The sequence below is a fragment of the Nannospalax galili genome, unplaced genomic scaffold (genome assembly GCF_000622305.1).
Source record: "Nannospalax galili isolate Female #2095 unplaced genomic scaffold, S.galili_v1.0 scaffold653, whole genome shotgun sequence".
NCBI classification, from domain to species: Eukaryota; Metazoa; Chordata; class Mammalia; order Rodentia; family Spalacidae; genus Nannospalax; species Nannospalax galili.
In genome coordinates, this window is record NW_008334077.1 from 2,304,207 (window position 1) to 2,324,526 (window position 20,320).

A 20,320-nucleotide genomic window follows, 5' to 3' on the forward strand; every position below is an offset into this window, starting at 1 on the left:
TCCACCTGCCTCTGCCTCCCAAGTGCTGGGATTAAAGGCGTTGTACCACCACACCCAACGGTCTTTTTTTTTTAATATTTGTTATTTTATGTGTATGCGTGTACTGTTGCGTGTAGGTAACTGCACCCATGTCATGCAGTGCCCGAGGAGCATAGAAAAAGCTGTTGGAGCCCCTGGAAATGGAGTTACGGACAGTTGTTCACTGCCATGTGGGTGCTGGAATTTGAACTGGGTCTTCTGCAAGAACACTGGTGTTCTCAACCACTGAGCCTTCTTCTCTCCAGCCCCTAGTCTTTCTTTTAATGCCTAGTTTGAGAGCATTCAGCAGCTCTGAAATCACTAAGCCAGGTGTGACGTGTCTCACCATAAAGTTGGAGTCCCAAGCACTAGAAAGCTGAAGCAGGAGGACTGTACTGAGTTTGAGGCCAGCCTGGGTTGGAATGAGACCCTACTCAATGAGCAGAGAAATAAGTAAACAAACAAGACAGAAAAATCCAGCTGGACATGGTAGGTCACACCTGTAATCCTAGTACTTATTTATTTTTATTATTTTATGTGTATGAGTTTTTGCATGCCTTGTGTGTACAATGCCCCTGGAGGCCAGAAGGCAGCACTGGATCTCCTGGAGCTGGAGTTAGAGACTGCTGTTATCCACCACATGGGTGCTGACAACCCAGGTCCTCTGCAAGAGCAGCCAGTGCTCTTAACCACTGAGACATTTCTCCAGCCTCAATCTTAGCACTTAGGTGGCTGAGGCACAAAGATCACCACCAGTATGAGGCCAGCCTAGGCTACAGTGAGATCATCTCTTAACTTCCAAAAGAAGTAAAATTTCTGTTATATGTTAATAGACTTGAAAAAAAAAAGCCAGAGGGAAATAAACATAGTGTTAAAACTCAGACCTTTTTTGTGGGTTTTGTGTGTGCATGCATGCTGTATGCTCATATGGAGGTTAGAGATGTCAAGTGTCCTGCTCTATCATTCTCCATATTATTTCCATACTTGGCTTTTTACATGGGTGCTGGGGATTTGAACTCTGGTCCCCATGTTTGAGCAACATGTGCCACCTTGCTAGGCTACCCAGCCTTTTCTGAGACAGGATCTCCCTGTAGCCCTAACTGGCCTGGAATTCACTATGTAGACCAGGCTGGCCTTGAACACGCAGAGATCTGCCTGTCTCTGCCTTCCAAGTGCTGGGATTAAAAGCATGCACTCGGCTTATATGTCTTGTGTTTTCACATGGTCAGGCTATGTAGCCCTGGATGACCTGGAGCTCACTACACAGACAGGCAGACAGGCCTTGAATTCAAAGACAATCCTTTCTCTGCCTCTTCAATACTGGGATGCAATCCCATGTCCAACTATCAGGTCATTTTTTAAAAATTCAGAATTAAGTGTCTACCACAGATAATCCAGAATTGAAAATTCATTAAAAAAAAAATGTAGTTGATTACAGTGGCACACATCTTTAATCTCAGTACTCAGGGAGTCAGAGCAGGTAATCTCTGTGAGTTCCAAGCCAGCATGGACTACAAAGCCATTTCTAGGTAGCCAGGGCTACATGGTGAGACCCTGTCTCAAAAACCAAAACAAAATAAAACAAATAAAACGTCTCAGAGTATTTTTCAAATTTTTCTATGTTGTCACTCTACCTGACTGGTACCTATTTTTCCCTGGTTCCAATCCTTTATGAGGCACCACCACAAACAACTACAAGCAGATAGCATTCACATGGATACGAGACTGAGGGTCCGCTCCGCATACTTACATTTTACGAATTGGCATCTGGCTGAAAAGCTGTGGAACTGACCCATGTGAGACAAGCGTTTGGCGGTTGGGCTTGTTTAGTCCACAGGCGAGCTTTGCCAGGACCTGGTACATGGAAAGCAATGAAGTCCTTATATTGTCAGTCTAGCTTTGCAGAGCTGGTAAATATTAACACATGCACACAGAAAGAGGAACATGTTAAGGGGTACCCGAACAGTTTCCACATTAAAAACAAAAACAAAGCCTCAAAACTTCTCAAACCTTTGTGCAGCACAACACCCTCTGGCACAAACGCTGTTCACTATCATCATATGACCTCATTGTTCTCCCTACAACTCTAACATTCTCAGTTTTCCACGAGTCTTTTTCTTTTCTGTTTTTTGAGATCTTCTCATTTCAATAGGTTTAGAAAACAGAAGAAACTCAAGATCCACTTCTTACCATGTCAATATGAAAATGCTAAAATGGGCAGAGAATGGCTGTACATGCCTATAATCCCAACACTTGGGAAGAGGAGGTGCCTCAACTAGGTAGGGAGTTCCAGAGGCCATTCTGGGCTACATGAGTTGGAGATGGCTCAGTGGTTAAGAGCACTGGCTGCTCTTGCAGAGGACCCAGGTTCCACCACCCACATGGCAGCCAACAACCATTCTTAACTCCAGTTCCAGGGGATCCAACGCCCTCTTCTGACCTCCAAGAGCATTGCATGACACAGGCGACTTACACACACACACACACACACACACACACACACACACACACAGGTAATACACATACATGAAAATTTTTTGAAACATTTTTTTGTTGTTTTCTGTTTTTTTTTTTTGAATCAAGAGTCTCAACTGTGTAACCTGGCTGGCCTGGAACTCACTATGTAGACCAGGCCAACCCTGAACTCACAGAGATTCGATTGCCTCTGCCTCCCAAGTGCTGGGATTAAAGGTGTGCCCCATTATGCTTGACTGGTGGTACACACCTTTAATAAAGAATTTAGGGGCAGAGGCAGTCCAATCTCTGTGAGTTCAAGGTTAGCCTCATCTACATAGTGAGTTCTAGGCCAGCTGGAGCTGGAGACTCTGTCTCAAAAAGATCAAAAGGGGAAAACAACAACAACAAAAAAATTTGTACCATCATACCCAGCTTTTTGTTTCTTGCTAAAAATATTTTATTTTAGGCTGGGTGTGGTGGCATACACCTTTAATCCCAGCACTTGGGAAGCAGAGGCAGGTGGATCTCTGTGAGTTCAAGGCCAGCCTGGTTTACAAAGCAAGTTCCAGGCCAGCTGGAACTACAGGGAGACCCCATCTCCAAAAGACAAAAAAAAGTATTTATTTTATGTGTGCGAGTGTAGTGCATGCATGTGTGTAAGTGCACCTGTGTCAGGCAATACCTATGGAGGTCGGAAGAGGGCATCGGATCCCCTGGAGCTGGAGTTAAGAATGGTTGTTGGCTACCATGTGGGTGCTAGAAATCAAACCCAGGTCCTCTACAAGAGCAGCAAGTGCTCTTAACTGCTGAGCCATCTCTCCAGTCCCTTAGGCTAAGTTTTTTGAGACAGTCTTGCATAGACTAGGCTGGCTGGGAACTTAGTATGTAATGAAGGCTAGCCTGCCTCTACCTAATTGATGGGATTACAGGTATGTACCACCATGCCTGGCTTTTAACATGAATTTTAAATAAAAATTCAAAGCATACAGGTAGCAATGTTAAGTATCCCACTAATACCTATCCTTGGTATATTTTACTAAAGATATTGATGCTTTTCTTTGAAATATACAATAAGCCTTCACCTTATTGTGTGAAATGCCAGCAGAACACTGAAAACCAGTCTGCTGCTCTATGGCTGCTCTCATTTCCTCCACAATCACTGCCCCCACAGTGAGCTGCAGGTCTGGAGAGGTGGTGTTATCAATCTGAAGAGAATCAAGCCATTGAAGCAACCCTTGTTTTCTCATCTCCTCTGAAAAATATTAAGATCACATTTAGACATTTTAAAAATTCATTATTTTCAGACATGAGCCACATAACACTACTTGTTCAAGGCATATGATAGTATTTGCCATTGAAACTTTATGTGTAATAGGCTATATGATCTCTTTCTGTAAACAGATGGTTGTACAATGATGAAATTACCCAATCACACATTTCCTAGAACACAATCCTGCCATTAAGCAGTGCATGACTGTGTTTAATTATATTAAACAACAACAACAACAACAAAGCTTTGATTTCAGGTACTTTATATATACTTTGAGTTCAGGTACTGCACTTGGGAGGCAGAGGCAAGAGGATCTCTGTGAGTTCAAGGCCAGCCTGGTCTACATAGTGAGTTCCAAGCCAGCTGGGACTACAGGGCAACCCTATCTCAAAAAGACCAAAACAAAACAAAACAAAAAAATGCATAGTTCTTATGTGCACTACTGAGCTACACTCCCAGACCATGAGCAATGATTTAAAAACATGTTCTTTCAAATTTTCTTCCTTACACTTGAAAACTCTCCTCAATTAGAAAATATTCAGAATTGCCGGACATGTGGTACATGCCTATAATCCTAACACTCAGGAGGCAAAGCCAGGAGGATCACTGCAAGTTTGAGGCCAGCCTGGTCTATACAGCAAGCTGTCCCCAAAAACAAAACAAATATAAAACCCAGAAAAATATTCATAATTAACTCAAGCTTCAACTTCAATTTAAATGAATACTTACATTATTTTTAGAGGCTGATTCCAGTTAAGTAGTTTAAAATCCAACCACAGGATTTTCCTGACAAGCTATTTAAGTTAAATATAGCTTTGTATTCAGGGCCTTGAAAATACCTTCACTATCCATGATAGTGAACTTGAAACCATTCATAAATTCAGAGTTGTAAAACAGAATAAAATATAATTATACAGCAAAGGAAATGGATACACAGGAAACAGATACAGACATGATAGTTTTAAAAGGCAAGCACAAGGCAAGAAAACACACTCAAGAGTACTTAGGAGAGTTCACTTAAAGGTTCACTTGCAAGCATAGAGAAGATGGGGACAAGGAGCTTGCAGAAGGGAATGCTTTCCAATGCCAGTGACTGTTGCTTCTCTCCACTGCCAGCCATCTCCCTCCAGCACATGATCATGACACTGAGCAAAATTTTCTCTCTGTATGGCTTTTTTCTTAGTGATCCGGCAGTCCTGATTCAACTCGATTACACTGAATACAGGCAAATCTTTCTATCCCTACGCTTCTTAAGCTCTAACCCCTACACCTCGGCCTCCCAGAACAACTCCTCTTATACTTACCATTACGTAAAATTTCAAACTAAAGAACTAAAATCAAACTATATCTTCCTTCTCCAAGGTTCCCTTTCCCAAACACCCCTTGCTACCAACAAAGGCTTAGAATCCAAAGAGCATTTAGCTTCTTTCCTTTTACTCTCATTATATAATTACTTAGTCAACAGAGCCCGCTTCAAACTATTTCACATATCCACTGCATCTCATCCTACCTTACCCAGGCTTTTTTATTTATATTTTACTCATTATCTTCATTTTGTATGTATGAGCATATTGCCTGCATGCATAAGTACACCCATGTCATGCAACGCTCATTCACGGAGGTCAGAAGAGGACGTCAGATTCCCTGGAACTGGAGTTTAGGGCAGTTGTTAACTGCCATGTGGGTGCTGGGAATCAGTCAGTGTTCATAACCTCTGAGCCATCTCTCCAGCCCTACCCAGGTTTTATTTCTTAACGAGACTGCCTTTTTTTTTTTTTTAATTTTAGTTTTTATTAGTGTGGGTGTGGTTATTCTTGAATGCAGGTGCCCTCGGAGGCCCTAGGGGAATCAGATTCCTTGGAGCTGGAGTTACAGGTAAGCTGCCCAACATGGGTGCTAGGAACCAAATGCAGGTCTCCTCCAAGAGTAGTACAGGCTCTTTATTGAGTCATTTCTAGTCTTCTTTATTTTACACCTGTAATTATATTGTCTGCATGTGTGTAAGTGCACCTGTGTAGTGCAATGCCCACAAAGGTCAGAGAGGGTATCGGATTCCCTGGAACTGGAGTTAGAGACAGGTGTTGGCTGTCATGTGGATGCTGGAAATAGAACCTGGGTCCTCTGCAAGAGCAGTCAGTGTTCTTAACTGCGGAGTCATCTCCCCAGCTCCCTCCCCTTAGCTCTTCAAAAAAATTTTTAAATTACACTTTAAAAAAATTTTATGTGTATGAGCATACTGCCTGCATGTATGTGAGTGCACCCATGTCGTGCAATGCCACGGAGGTCAGAAGAGGGCTTCAGATTCCCCTGGAACTGGAGTTAAGGGTTCATGTGGGTGCTGGGAATCGAACCCGGGTCCTCTGCAAGAGCAGTCAGTGCTCTTAACCACTAAGCCAACTCTCCAGTCCCTAAATTACATTTATTTGTGAGTGGTTTTTTTTTTTGGGGGGGGGGGTTACATGAACACAGGCACAATTGTGGAGATCACAGGACAACTTTTGGACGTCAGTTCTTTCATTCCACCATGCAGGTCCTGGGGCTCAAACTCAGGTTATCAGGCTTGGCAGCAAGTACCTTTTCTTGCAGAGCCATCTTACTGGCTTAACCATGTTAAACTAATTCTTCAACTCTTAAACTAACCTGTTGGTCTGAGAATGTAGCTCAGAAAAAGATCACTGGCCAACATGCTAGAGACCCTAGATTTGATCCCCAGTGCAAAATGAAAGAAAAAAGCTTCAAATCCAAAATTAACTACACAATTTCTACAATTAAATATTTTTAAAGTTATTCATTTGTATGTTTTATGTATATGAGTGTTTTGCCCGCACATATATAAGTGCACCATATGTATGTAATGCCCAGGGAGGCCAGAAGAGGGTGTTGGATCCCTTGGAACTGGAGTTACAGATGGCTGTGCACTGCTCTGTGGGTACTGGGAACCAAAGCCAGGTCCTCTGCAAGAACAGGCGGTACTCTTAACTGCTGAGTCATCTCGCCAACCCCAATGGAAATATGCTTAAATACTACTGTTATCGTTATCTTCCAGTTCAAAACTGCCATTGCTTCTCTCACACAACAGAAAAAAGTACCAGCTTTGTAAGATGGCCATGAAGAGCACTGGCCTGTCTCAGTTTTTCTCAGATTTGTGATCTCAGTTTCCCAAGGATGTGACTGTCTCCAACTAATAACTTGTAACTCTGTTCTTCTGGTTTTCCCTATGCTTTAGGGCTTATCTCAAGTCTCATTTATCACGAAGTCCTCTTCCACCTATTTTAGCTAATTCTGGGATGTTCCATTAAAGCCTTTCCTGTACCTACAACATAACTGCTAAAAGAATGCATTCTATTGGTGGGCAGGATATAAATATTGGTTTCATGATTTACTATGTTAACAGGTAAGTTACACACAAGTCTCTAAACTTCAGCTTCCATTATCTACAAACTACAATTTACAGGGTTGCTGTGAGGATTAAAAGATGTGAATCCTAGTACTCCAATGGCTAAGACAGGGGGATGGTGAATTTGAGGCCAGCCTGGGCTATCACAGAAAGCCCCTGTCTCAAAAATCAAGCAAGGAAGGAATAAAACAATGTGTGGGTTTGGAACTGTGAGGCTTTCTAGAATTTTTAAAGGAGCAGAACTAGATTTTTTTCCATCAATGCTCTGGTTTTTGTTGTTTTGCTTCTTGTTTTTTTTTGAGATGGGGGTCACCCTGTACCTCCAACTGGCCTGGAACTCACTATGTAGACCAGGCCAGCTTCGATATTACAGATCCACCTGCCTCTGTGTCTTGAGCACCGGGCCACCACCCCAGGCTTTTTTTTTTTTTTTTTTAAATATTTTATTTATTATTTATTATTTAATTTTATGTGTATGGGTGTATTGCCTGCATGTAGGTAAGTGCACCAGTGTCATGCAATGCCTGAGGACAGAAGTGGCTATCAGATCCCCTGGAACTGGAGTTACAGAGAGTTGTCAGCTGCCATGTAGGTGCTAGGATTCGAACCCAGGTACTCTGCAAGAACAGCCAGTGTTCTTAACCGCTGAGCCATCTCTCTAGCCCCGTTTTGTTTTTTAGACACAGGGTTACATGTAGCCAAGACTAGTCTTGAACTCCTAATCCTGCTTCAGCATCTAAAAGGAATTTTTGAAAATGAAAAAATATGGGTTAGGAATATAACTCAGTTAGTAGAAGGCTTGCCTAGCAGGCATAACTTAAAACCCAGCATGGTGACTATGACTATACATAATCCCAGTACTCAGGAGGTAGAGGCAGGAAGACCAGAAGAGCCTCAAGGTTATCATCTGCTACAGAGTGAATTCAACTGAGGCCAGCCTAGGCTATATGCATAATACTAAATGCAAGGCACAGAGGAATACCCCTGACCCTGAGGAGAAGCAGAGCAGATTTTTTTTTTTTTAATCTTTCGATATAGGTTTCCTTGTAGCCCTAGCTACAAGTAGACCAGGCTGGCCTTGAGCTCACAGAGATCCACCTGCCTCTTCCTTCTGAGTGCTGGGACTAAAGGCATTGCAATACCACACCTGGCCCAGAGCAGCATTTATAAGGCTTAAAACCACAATGACATCATGCCAGGGGCAAAGCCAGTAACCACAGTTACATCATACCAGGGGGCAGGTTCAGCTAACAAAAATTTCCCAGGTTTCAGTTAAGAAAAACAAGTTTCTAAGAATTGCAGAAACAATGGACTACATAGTGTAACTGGAAGAGGAGTTCTGTCTGGTAGCTCTAAGTTTCCCAGTATTGTAGAAACAACATACCCTGAAACTGCATGTACAGTCTTCATGGGACTGGTTGTGCCTGGCTGCAGTTAGTCAGAGCATGGGGAGTGGTTGGGCAGAAACACCGTGAGGCAAAAGTCAGCTAGAATAAAATGGAGTCAGTTTTGCCATTTTACATGAGACTGTCTCAAAAAAGACCAGAATGTATTTCTAGAAAGTAAAAACAAATAAATAGCAATAAATTCAATAAAAACAGGCAACTAATCTGACTACTAAATTTATGAAGAAATGCTCAAATTCTACTAGTCAGAGAAATATAAGCCAAAGTCAAGACATAAATAACAAAAAACCCCTTATAGATATCACTCTATAGCCACTACATGGGGATTATCTCTATATCTAATCTCTATCTATCTATCTATCTATCTATCTATCTATCTATCCATCCGTTTTTGTTTTTTGAGACAAGGGCTTGATCTATAGGTGAACTACCTCGGAAATGTTATTCCTGCCTCCACCTCCTATGTGGCTAGGATTATAGGCACACTACCATGTCCTGCTAGCATGTTTCTACTCGACAGGTGCTTTAGCCAATTAAAAAGAGCTAGGCCTCCCACTAGCAAATTTTTTTTTGGGGGGGGGGTTGAGACAGGATCTCCCTGCAGCCCCAGCTGTCCTGAAACTTACTATGTAGACCAGGCTGGCCTTGAACTCACAGAGATCCGCCTGCCTCTTGCCTCCCAAGTGCTGGGATTAAAGGCGTGTGCCACCACGCCCAGCCCATACAGCAAATATTTTTAAACACTAAATGACATCAATTGTTGGTGAGACTATGGGGAAAACAAGAACTCTAGTGAGAACAAGAACTCTTGTGAACTACCAGAATTAGTGTAAACTGTAACAGTGATTCTGAGCAGCAATATGTATACATATGTTCTTTATGATCTAACAGCCTACCACTAAAAACATTTCCCAAAGAAACCTTTGCATAGGCTCCAAAGAGGATGAAGACATTCATGATACAAATAGTAGGGTATCAGAAGCAACCAATGGATTCATCACTAGAGAATGGTCTATAAACATGATAGAGCAATGTCATGGATTATGATGTAAGTAAAAGCCATCATTTATGAATACATCCACATAGATAGACCTTTCAAAGTATCAGTGAAAGAAAAAGTGAGATCTACAATAGCATATCATCTTGTATTTAAATGGCACCTATTAGTCTGGGGATATAACTTCATAGTAGAATGTTTGCCTACCATGTGCAAGGCCCTGGGTTCAATCTCCAACATACTTAAACACGCATACACACACAATACTATATAACTCATAAAATAGATGCACACCCGAATATCAAATACATTGGTGGATGTCAGAAAATAAGCAGGGTTGGGGGAGAAACATTAGAAGTAAAATGAGGAAGTTTATACAACTCACTGATGACAATGTGCTAGAAACTGATTAGAAATTTTGGATTAGGGGCTGGAGAGATGGCTAAGCAGTTAAAGCACCTGAGTTTGATTCCCAGCACCTGGCTAACAATTGTTCATATTCCAGCTCCTGGGGATCTGATGCCGTCTTCTGGCCTCCAGCAGCACTGCATGGCATGGATACATACATACATACATGCAAAACACTCATACACACAATTTTTAAAAAGAAAATTTGAATTAGTCAACTCCCTATATCTAATGTCTCCATTAACAGGGTTTCATCTGCTTACTGAAGAGATCAAGAAACTAAGTGACAATAATACAAATTAACCTATAGATGAAGTACTCAGCCTTCCACTTTCCATTGATAACAATTAACTACTCTAATTATATCTAAATGGTATCTAAAGATGTGAGTCCTTATGATATACTCAGATGATAATTTAAGTTTCCTTTCAGTCATTCTAAAAAGAATCAGCATGACCAAGCAAAGCAGGTTCCATAAACAGGAAGCAGAAGCAATATGGTGCTAGGCAAGTACCTTTCTGAATAGCCTCTTCTGTTGTAGGGCCTTGAGGCAACCCTTCAATGTAAGTGGTTGGCAACAAGTCTGCTGAGATAGGCTGACCTTGTAACTTTTGAAGTCTTTCTTGTACAGCACTGGTCAGATCTATATAAGCCTCATCGATGCTGGCACGTTCAATCACAGCAAAATGAGACATTATCTCCATCACTTCAACACTGGCTTCCCGATACCTAAGAAGTATAATGATCATGCGTGCAAGCAATATATGGAGGCAACCTCAAGACTGTCAGTTCCATCTCCTCCGTTCCTCCTCCTCCTCTTCTTCTCATAATGAACAATAATATCCATAATCAAGTGGCAAGTGGCTTAACAGGGATTTAATAAATATCCAACTGAAGGGACCAATGGGCAGGTAGATGATCAATAGAAGTAAGGAAAAGAAGACCCACTGGGAAAGTCTTTTTGTACAATGCTAGCACTATACCAAGCTAAAAAGCATCCAGACCCTAAACACATCTACATGACACGGATCTTTCTAAAAAGCAATGCCTAACACTATAAAACATATTATGCCCACTTATTCCTTCTGTTTTCATAGAACCATACAATTTTTTGCTTCAAAGTCTATCTTCAAATAAGATGTAACTTATGGAGGCTACTACACTCATCAGTGAACCAGAGTATCTGATCTTTCTTAAAATAGCAATTCCCACTATAAAGTAACAAACTATTGACTTCACATTTCAGTCAATGGCATTTGGTTAGCATGTGAAATGGCAATCACTGTAATACCCCAATCAATCACTTCTGGATATACCATCATTCAAATTATGAAGACAGGTGCCTAGAATTTGGTGATTCACTTAAGCAGGTGGCCACCTTCTTCAGGGAACTACCATCTCATCACAGACCTGTTTAAATCATCAACTGCTCTTCTGGTCATACAGCTAGTTTTCTACAACAATATATGGATATTATCTTTACTTAGGTTTGGATTTGCTATATAATTTCAAGTTCTTTGATCTTGATATTTACATGGTTTCACTAAGATGCCTATAAAAACTAGTATGATATTGTTTCAAAACACTGCCTATAAGAATTATAAAATATTTGCCTTTTCAATCTTTATTTGTGATAGGAAGAAGCATCAAAGGATTAAAAAAGAGAGTAATATACTCATATATAAAGCCCGAAAAAGATATTCTATAAGCAATTGGTATATGTTTATATCTATATAATTTTCAAGCAAATTATTCTGTTTTGAAGGATACTTGAAAACTACACAAAGTACTTAGTTCTTATGTCTTCGCAAATAGCTTACTTATTTATTGGTCTTTTGGGGGGGTAGGGTCTCCCTGTAGCCCCAGCTGGCTTGGAACTTGCTATGTAGACCAGGCTGGCCTTGAATTCACAGAGATCTGCCTGCCTCTGCCTCCCAAGTGCTGGGATTAAAGGCATGGGCCACCACACCTGACAAGCATGTTTATTTTTATAACTTGGTATCTCAAGTTAGTTATTAAAATAATTTAGGGCTGGAAAGATAGCTCAGAGGTTAAGAGCACTAGCTGCTCTTGTAGAGGACCCAGGTTTGATTCCTAGTACCCACACGGCGGTTAACAACTGCTTGTACCTCCAGTTCCAGTGGAATCTAATGCTCTCTTCTGACCTCTGCCAGCATTACAGAACACAGGTACACTTACAAGCAGGCAATATACTCATACACATAATATTAAAAAATAACAGCTAATTTTAAATTAAGCCAGGCGTGGTAGAGCATGCCTTTAATTCTGACACTTGGGAGGCAGAGGCAAGTGGATCTCTGTGAGAGCAAGGCTGGCCTGGTCTACATATCGAGTTCCAGGCCAGCTGGGGCTACAGGTGGACCATATCTCAACCCCCCAAAATAAATAAATATTAAAAAAAAAAGTAATAATCTTAAATTGTCAGGCCTTTCTAATTCTCCATCTCCTAAGTGCTGGGATTACAGGCTTATGCCAGACACTCAGGTAATGTAGTTTAAAAGTAAATGGTCCAGTTTAAAGTCAGTAGAGTGTGCCTTTTCCAAATCAAACTTTGAAGTCAACAACATATATTTCACGAAGTTGTACTGCCTATACAGCATGCAATATACCCTATGTCCATTAAATGAATTAATTCTGCTTTAGGGTTAATCAGCCAATTACATCTTTAGACTTGCAGTACACAGGTGAATTTGGAAATATCTCAAGTCCCACATCAAAGCCCGATGCCTACACATACCATACAACATAATGTACTATGAGAATACAGATACTGGAATCTGAAAATGATAGATAGGACTCTTCAGTCTTCTGCTTCATTGTGTGAACTTAAACTATTTAACCTATTTTGGGCTGGGGATTTATCTTAGTCAGTAGACTGTTTACCCAGCATGCATGAAGCCATGGGTTCTAATTGCAGCACTGCATAAAGCAAATGTGGTGGAGCATACCTGTAATCCCAGCATTTAAGAGGTAGAAGAAGGATCAGGAACTGAATATCATTGTCAGTTACATAGTGAGTTCAAGGCCTGCCTGGGATATATGAGATTCTGTCTCTCAAAAACAAAGAAGAAAAACTACATGCCCAAACTTGATTCATCTGTAAAGTCAAGACTACCTACTTCACTAGTCCTACCTTGAAATAACATGAGAATTAAAAGAGCTATTGCCTATAAATAACCATGCCCGGAATACAAACTCAATATATATTTGCTAGGCCAGAAGTCTACCAATGAACCACACTCCCATGCACACAAAACAAACTTGAAATATCAGTTTCAGCCTTTATGGACTATTATCTCTAAGTTCTCTATATTCCTTTACAATATTTTTTTCTTACTTGGTGAGGTTAGCTTTCCCACGGGACTCACGAACTTGTGCCAGTAGAAGATCTGGACATAATTTCTTAGCATCATCTGCCCACATGTTTCTAGTGACCCCAAATGCACGAGCTTCGTAACTCACTGCAATAATTCTAAAATTAGGAAGGAAAAAAAAGGAAAAAGAAAAAATAGTACATGATCACAAGCAACAATAAAATTTAACAGGAGTAGGTTAAACACATAAAATCAGAAACTTTAAAAAAATGTATTTATGCCAGGCATGGTGGTACACACCTTTAATCCCAGCACTCGGGAGGCAGAGGCAGGTGGATCTCTGTGAGTTCCAAGCCAGCCTGGTCTACAAAGCAAGTTCTAGGCCAGTGGGGGCTATAGGGAGACCCTGTCTCAAAAAAACCCAACAAAAAAGTGTTTATTTGATATGTATGAATATTCTGCCTACAAGTATACCTGTAGTGTGCAATGGAAACAGAAAGAGGGCACTGTATACCCTAGAACTGGAATTATGGATGGTTTTCAGTCACCATGTGGGTGCTGGGAACTGAAACTGGGTCCTCTGCAAGAGCAGCCAGTGCTCTTAACTGCTGAGCCATCTTTCCAGTCCCCAAATTAGAAACTTTTTTTAACCACAGATGTTACCAATCAATCCTAAACACAGCAGTTGAGAAATCTCAAAGGCAAGACCAGCATAGACCACTAAGTTTCCATTGATTAAAATACTAGGAGGTGGGGCTGGAGAGATGGCTCAGCGGTTAAGAACACAGGTTATTCTTGCAGAAGAACAGGGTTCGAATCCCAGCACCCACATGGCAGCTAACAACTGTCTATAACTCCAGTTCCAGGGGACCCGACAGCCTCTTCTGTCCTCCAGAGGCATTGCATGACATGGGTGCACTTACCTACAAGCAGGCAATACATGCATACACATAAAATTAAAAAAAAGAAGGAGGTGGGAAGATGACTGTTTGTTAGTCAAGTGCTTGCCAGGGAAGCATGTAGATCAGAGTCTGGATCCCCAGAACGTTAAAAAAGCTGGGCACAGCAGTACATGCCTATAGTCCCAGCACTGGGGAGGCAAAGACAGGCAGATTTCTGGAGCTTGCTGGTTTCTTAAGAGTCAGTCCAGCTAAATCCAGTGAGCTCAGGTTCTTTGACAAAGTCTCAAAAAATAAACTGGAAAGCAACTGAAGAACACTCTCAACATTGACCTCTGACCTACACACCTACACACACACACACACACACACCTTCTAGTAGCCATTTATGATAATAACAATGATACATACCCACCACCTTTCCATGATTTGTACTGTACTACTGCACATGGTTTATTCCTCAAATGAGGATTTTCCCGTTGTTCCACTTGAACAAAAAAACAATCCATGTCGACTAGAGCAACCACTCGATCCTGTCCAGTAGCCATTTCTTTCTGGAAGACATTTTATTGACAGTTAGAAAGACACCTAATCTAAAATACCAGAAAATTTGACAAGTGACCACAGAATGGAAACTGAAAGGTGAATGAAAGGCAACTCTCCTGTGCTGCTGACGTGAGAACAAATTGGTACGATCTGAAGAAGGCCCTATGGTCTCAGGTAGCCCAGACTCATTTTGAACTCCAGATTCCACCTCCTGGTACTGGGATTATAAACTTGAATCACTGCCTCTAGCCACTCACTCTCAAAAGAACTAAACGTTTCACAAAAGATAAATGAATAACCAGAAGTGCATAACAACAGGCTCAGCAGCATTAGTCAGGAGGAAATGCAAATTAACCCCCCCACACACACACACAAAACCGCCCCACAATGTATATCACTACAGAGAGAGGGCCAAGAGCAATCTATTTGAGAGATCTCAAGCATAAGTTTAGGGAAAGAGAAATGGAAAATTATAGCCCTCTCTTACATAAGAGTTCCACATCACCCAACCTCAGATTGGAAAATATTCAGAAAAAAAGCATATGCATTGAATTTGTACAAACATTTCTCATTAGTCTCTAAACAATACAGTGTAACTATTTACAGAGTACTTACATTGTATTAGGTATTATGATTTAAAATACTTGGGAGAGGTTGGGGGTATTGCTCAATGTTAATGCTCTTTTCTGGCATTCTCAAGGCCCCACTTTTGAACCTTAGTACATATATGTACATATATTTATATATGTATATGGTATAGGTTATATGCAAATACTACGTACATTTTATACAAATGAGATCCCAGAACCTGCAGATTTGGGTTTCTTGGGGGCAGCAAGACTGTCCTACAACCACCCTTCCTATTGATAGGAGGGACAAACTACATGACAACATTTGTGCAATTTTTAAATTTTGAATTACTTTTTAAAAACATGCAGACAAACCAGGCATGGCAGCACACGCCTTTAATCCCAGCACTTGGGAGGCAGAGGCAAGCGGATCGTTGTGAATTCAAGGCCAGCCTGGTCTATACTGCGGAGTTCCAGGCCAGCTGGGGCTACAGGGAAACTCTGTCTCAAAAAAGACCCCCCCCAAAAATGAACACTGATGAAGCACTGACTCAACTGTATACTTAAATCTGAACTTCGCTGGGTTTCCTGTAGTACCTTTTTTATCTTTCCAGGATCCAATATAGATCCTGCAGGTTTGTCATGTCTCTTTAGTCTCCTCCCTAATTCACTTTTGATGAGTGCTCAGTTATTATGAAAATGCCTATTAATTTGTGTTTGACATTTTCTCAGGATTAGATTGGGAGTATACATCTTTGGCAAGAATATCCTGGAGCTGAGTGAGGTGGCACACACCTTTAATCACAACACTCGGGGATGGAGGCAGACAGAGCTCTACAAGTTCAAGACTAGCAGGGCTACAGAGACTGTGCCTCAAAAAAAGAAAATGCTGGGCATGGTGATGCAGGATGCAGGCCCTTAATCCCAGCACTCTGGAAGTAGAGGCAGGTGGATCTCTGTGAGATCAAAACCTGCCTGGTCTACAAAGAAACTTTCATGCTATCTGGGGCTATAGGAAGATCCTGTCTCAAAACAACAAAAACCAAAAATCATATAAGTAATGATTTATTGTTAGTATATCCTGTCGGGAAAGATTGTGACATCAGTATGTCTTACTATTAATGTCAACCATAATCAGTAAGTTAAGATTCTGAGTTCAAGGATAGCCTGAGGTACTCAGTTAAGACCTTTGTTTCAAAAAGAAAACACACATCAAAAGAATAATTTAATACTATGCAAATATCCTGTTTCTCTGCAAACTTTCAATCACTAAGCAACTATCTATCCGTACATTTTACACACACCTCCCCCCCTCCAAAGCAAACGGTCATTTAGTCCAGATTGGTCTCAAATTTGCTATGTAGCCAAATATGACCTTGAATTTCTGATCCTCTTGCCAAATGCTGAGATTACAGGTATGTGCCAATGAGCCAGTCTGTAAGAGTGAGACCACGGAGGACAAGTCACAGCCTTTGAGTTGCAACAGCAAGAGGTTTATTCAAGACACAGGTACCTGTGGGCACAAAGTCTCCTCGGAGGACTAGCGCGCCCCAGGTTGAGTTCAGGGGGTTTTTATAAGGCAGAAGCAGGGTACAGAAGCAGAAACGCGGTTATTGGTTAATTTCAAACACACAGGTCCGGGGCTAAGGGGAAATAGGATTGCTAAATGGGAGGTGACCTCAGAAGCACAGACGTTTTCTAAAGATTTCCTGGTATCGGGCCCTCAGGGTGGTCAGGAGTTCTGACCGTAAAGCCAGTTTACAGCTTGATCTGTGAAGCTTGACCGGCGCCTACCTGCCTTGCAGCCTTTAGATAAGGCTGGTCCTGGTTTCTGTTAAGTTATAACAAGTGGGCTGTGGGCCCCTGAGTACTCATGGCATCTAGTTTCTCTTTATTTTTCATTCCCCTCTTTTTCTATGGGCATATGAGTGGAATCTTTCACTCATCATAACATGTCTGGATCTTCGGTCCTCAATGCCTGGTACTGGCTTGTGAGGACTAACGCCTGCACTACAGACAGCCGTTCCTTCACAAATTGGACCAGTCGATTAAGTATACAAGGTCCCAGGGTTAAAATAAGAAGGAGTAGGACTAAGGGTCCAGCTAGGGTGGATACCAATGTGGTGAACCAGGGTGATCTATTATAAAGGTTTTCAAACCATCCTTGTTGAGACTCAAGGTGTCGTTTCCTTTCTTCTAATCTATGTTTGAGCCTGTCTAGAGTCTCAGTGACTATCCCAGTCTGATCAGCATAGAAGCAACATTGTTCTTTTAAGGCAGCACACAAGCCTCCCTGTTTTAGGAATAACAAATCTAAACCCCGTCTATTTTGTAATACTACTTCGGATAGAGAGGTAAGGGAGTCCTTAAGAGCCCGGACGGATTTTTCCAAGGCGAGCAGATCTTGGTTCATCGCCTGGTGTAAAAGCATGTATTGGTCTGTACGGACAAGCGCGGTGGCCCCCGTACCTATTCCTGCAGTGATTCCTCCTACTCCTAGCAGAACGGCCAGGGTGAGGGAGATAGGCTCTCTCTTAAACCTGGTGGGGGAATTTTCATAAAAATTCAGTACATAGTCATCCTCATGCCAGTAAATTCGAGGCCACAGCTGAATAAGGACACAGAAATCTCGGGTAGAGTTTAGTACTGCTGCTGACACACATGGGGTGAGCCCCGTATTGCATGCCCAATAGGTACCATTAGGAGGTACCAGATAATAGCTACCAGGATAGATTGTTACAGTTTCATTACAGAGCTTGGAGGCATTAGGGGGGTTTCCAATACAGGTGCCACTTGAGGTCACCTGAGTCAGGGTTAACTGATGTTCCCCGGTTAGACATGCGGGGGGGGCTTCTGTGTGGTTAGAGTAATTTCCCTGAATGGCAATGCCCTCATAGTAGGGGGGTTGTGGATTAAGGCACAGCCAGCAGCTCTTAGTTTTTCCAGGATCAGATTGATTAAGTGCCTGGAATGCCCCCTTGATTAAATTCAGGAGCCTATCCCCGGTACCTGGCGGGGTTGGGGTAGGTTTTAGGGGTCCCTGGAGTGTGTTATTGGTTTGATTCAGATTACCCAGTGAGGGAACTTTAAGCACCGAGGCCGGACGTTGGTCTGGAAGGACAGGATTTGGGCCAACTGGCTGAGAGGATAGGCGGCTGTACTCCCTTTGAATCATGAATAAGGCAAAGGGGTCTTTGGCCGGTCTGTATAAGTATAGCCCCCATGTCTTGGTACCACTCCAATCAGCCTTTTTTCCTTGGTTTGTAAATCCTAACTGCTGTATATTACATCTTCCCCAGCTACCATCTCTGCATTTTCCTTCATCCTTTCCAGTTTCTCGGATTCCCCAATTGGGGGATTGTGTTACTGTAATTAAATCCCAGCTAGAAGAAGGTTTCCAATAGGTGCTACCCGAAGTCTCACACCCCCATTGGCTACAGAATCCTACCTCCGTTCCCCCACAACGGCGAATCAGGTCTGAGGTTCTCCCGTTTCCTGGGCAAACATAAACCCCCCCCCTTCCCATACAAGTATCTTCAGGGTTCATTAATTTGCACACATCGAATTCAATTGTTGGGAAACTGGTTGACAGGGGCCCCTGAAGAATGGTGCTATTTATGGTTTCCCCTGTAGTAAGGCTAAGAATCTTCCAGGTTATGTGGTACAGAGCATGGGGGTTAGAACATTGAATAGCAGGAATAAGCGAAAACAGAATTATGATCATCAAATTGTAGCGAGTCTTAGCTTTAAGGGGTTTTCTGTTCGGACTAGCCGCCATTTCCTTCCGTCAGGGGGCTGTTCTTGGTGTTCAGGGTTCGCTGCCTTGACGTGGGAGGCGTGGATCCAAGCCGCAATCCCGTCGACCTTAAGAGCTGTTGGTGTGGTGAGGAGGACGGTGTATGGTCCTTTCCAGCGTGGTTCTAGGCTCCGAGTCTGATGCCTCCGGACCCAGACAGCGTCCCCGGGCTGGAAGGGGTGGGGTGCAATAGGAGTGTCAATAGCATCCTGATAGGCTGCAGCTAGGGGCTTCCAGATCTCCTGGTGAGCCAGCTGGAGTGCCTTCAGGTGAGCAAAGAGGGAAGGTGAATCAACAAAGTTAGAGATATCCGGGTCTAAGAAGGAAACTGCAGGGGGAGGGGTCCCATACAGGATTTCAAACGGAGTTAACCCACTGGGCCCAGGAGTGTTCCTGGCCCGGTATAAAGCCAAGGGCAGTAGAGTCACCCAGTCTTTAGTGCCAGTTGCTAGCGAAAATTTAGTTAAAGCCTCTTTAATTGTCCTATTCATTCTTTCTACCTGGCCTGAACTCTGGGGTCTGTAAGCACAATGTAATTTCCAATCAATTCCCAACAACCTGGCCACTTTCTGACTTACCTGGGAGACGAAGGCCGGTCCATTATCTGACCCTATTACCTGAGGCATCCCGAATCGAATCGAGGAAAGATGTCTTCTAGTCAATGCTCCGGCTCCTCCAGTTTGGTGTGATAGTGGGTGGTCATCCAGTGCTCCCATTAACTCAGAGCAGGCAGGGCTGAGGCTGCTATCAGGCAGGGTAGGCACCAGCTCAGGCTCCAGGAAGTCGCTTAGTTGGCTGGCGTCATACCAATTGAGGGAGAGGCCACCTGGGCTGCTAGGCCCCTTGTCACTGCACGGGGCTTCTGACATCAGCTCTAGGGGCCCAGCTATCCCTTTGGGCCTCCGCAGCAGACCTCGGAGCTCCACCAGGCTGGGCAGGGTCAGCAGCTCCTGTGCAAAGTCCTTAGCAGCATCCAGAAAGCGGGCCAGGGGGTCCTGGGCTTGCCCCATTGCAGACACCAGGGAAGCCCTCTTCAGAAGCGTCTCTAGGATCTCTGTGGTCAGCATGGGCTCTTCATTTGGCTGGTCATTCCGTTGTAGCCAAGCTTCACTTTGGGCAGCTCTGAGCAATGGCAACAGTTTCCCGAGGGCAGCCAGTGTGTCTCGGGCACTGCGGCCTCCCAGCACTGAGCGGGCATCAACCAGGAGCCGGGAGACCAGGG

The 20,320-nt window shown here is 42.8% G+C and overlaps 2 protein-coding genes across 4 annotated transcripts in view; both read right to left on the reverse strand.

The window, feature by feature from the left end:
- Polh (DNA polymerase eta) overlaps positions 1-20,320 on the reverse strand; it is a 38,519-nt gene that overhangs the window by 11,736 nt on the left and 6,463 nt on the right. For 2 of the 3 annotated variants that reach the window (XM_008829061.3, XM_008829064.3), the window contains exons 2-6: positions 14,599-14,741; positions 13,312-13,446; positions 10,468-10,682; positions 3,558-3,727; positions 1,769-1,872 (exon numbers count right to left, since the gene is read on the reverse strand). In XM_008829061.3, coding sequence (XP_008827283.1) covers positions 1,769-1,872; positions 3,558-3,727; positions 10,468-10,682; positions 13,312-13,446; positions 14,599-14,735 — 761 coding nt within the window. In that variant the 5' untranslated portion in view covers positions 14,736-14,741. Of the gene's footprint in view, positions 1-1,768; positions 1,873-3,557; positions 3,728-10,467; positions 10,683-13,311; positions 13,447-14,598; positions 14,742-20,320 lie in introns of those variants that run through there. The other variant, XM_017797142.2, reaches the window with a different exon arrangement.
- LOC103730814 (MLV-related proviral Env polyprotein-like) overlaps positions 16,961-20,320 on the reverse strand; it is a 9,796-nt gene continuing 6,436 nt past the window's right edge. Inside the window, exon 2 of the mRNA XM_017797143.2 lies at positions 16,961-19,268. Coding sequence (XP_017652632.1) covers positions 17,248-19,080 — 1,833 coding nt within the window. The 5' untranslated portion in view covers positions 19,081-19,268 and the 3' untranslated portion in view covers positions 16,961-17,247. The remainder of the gene's footprint in view (positions 19,269-20,320) is intronic.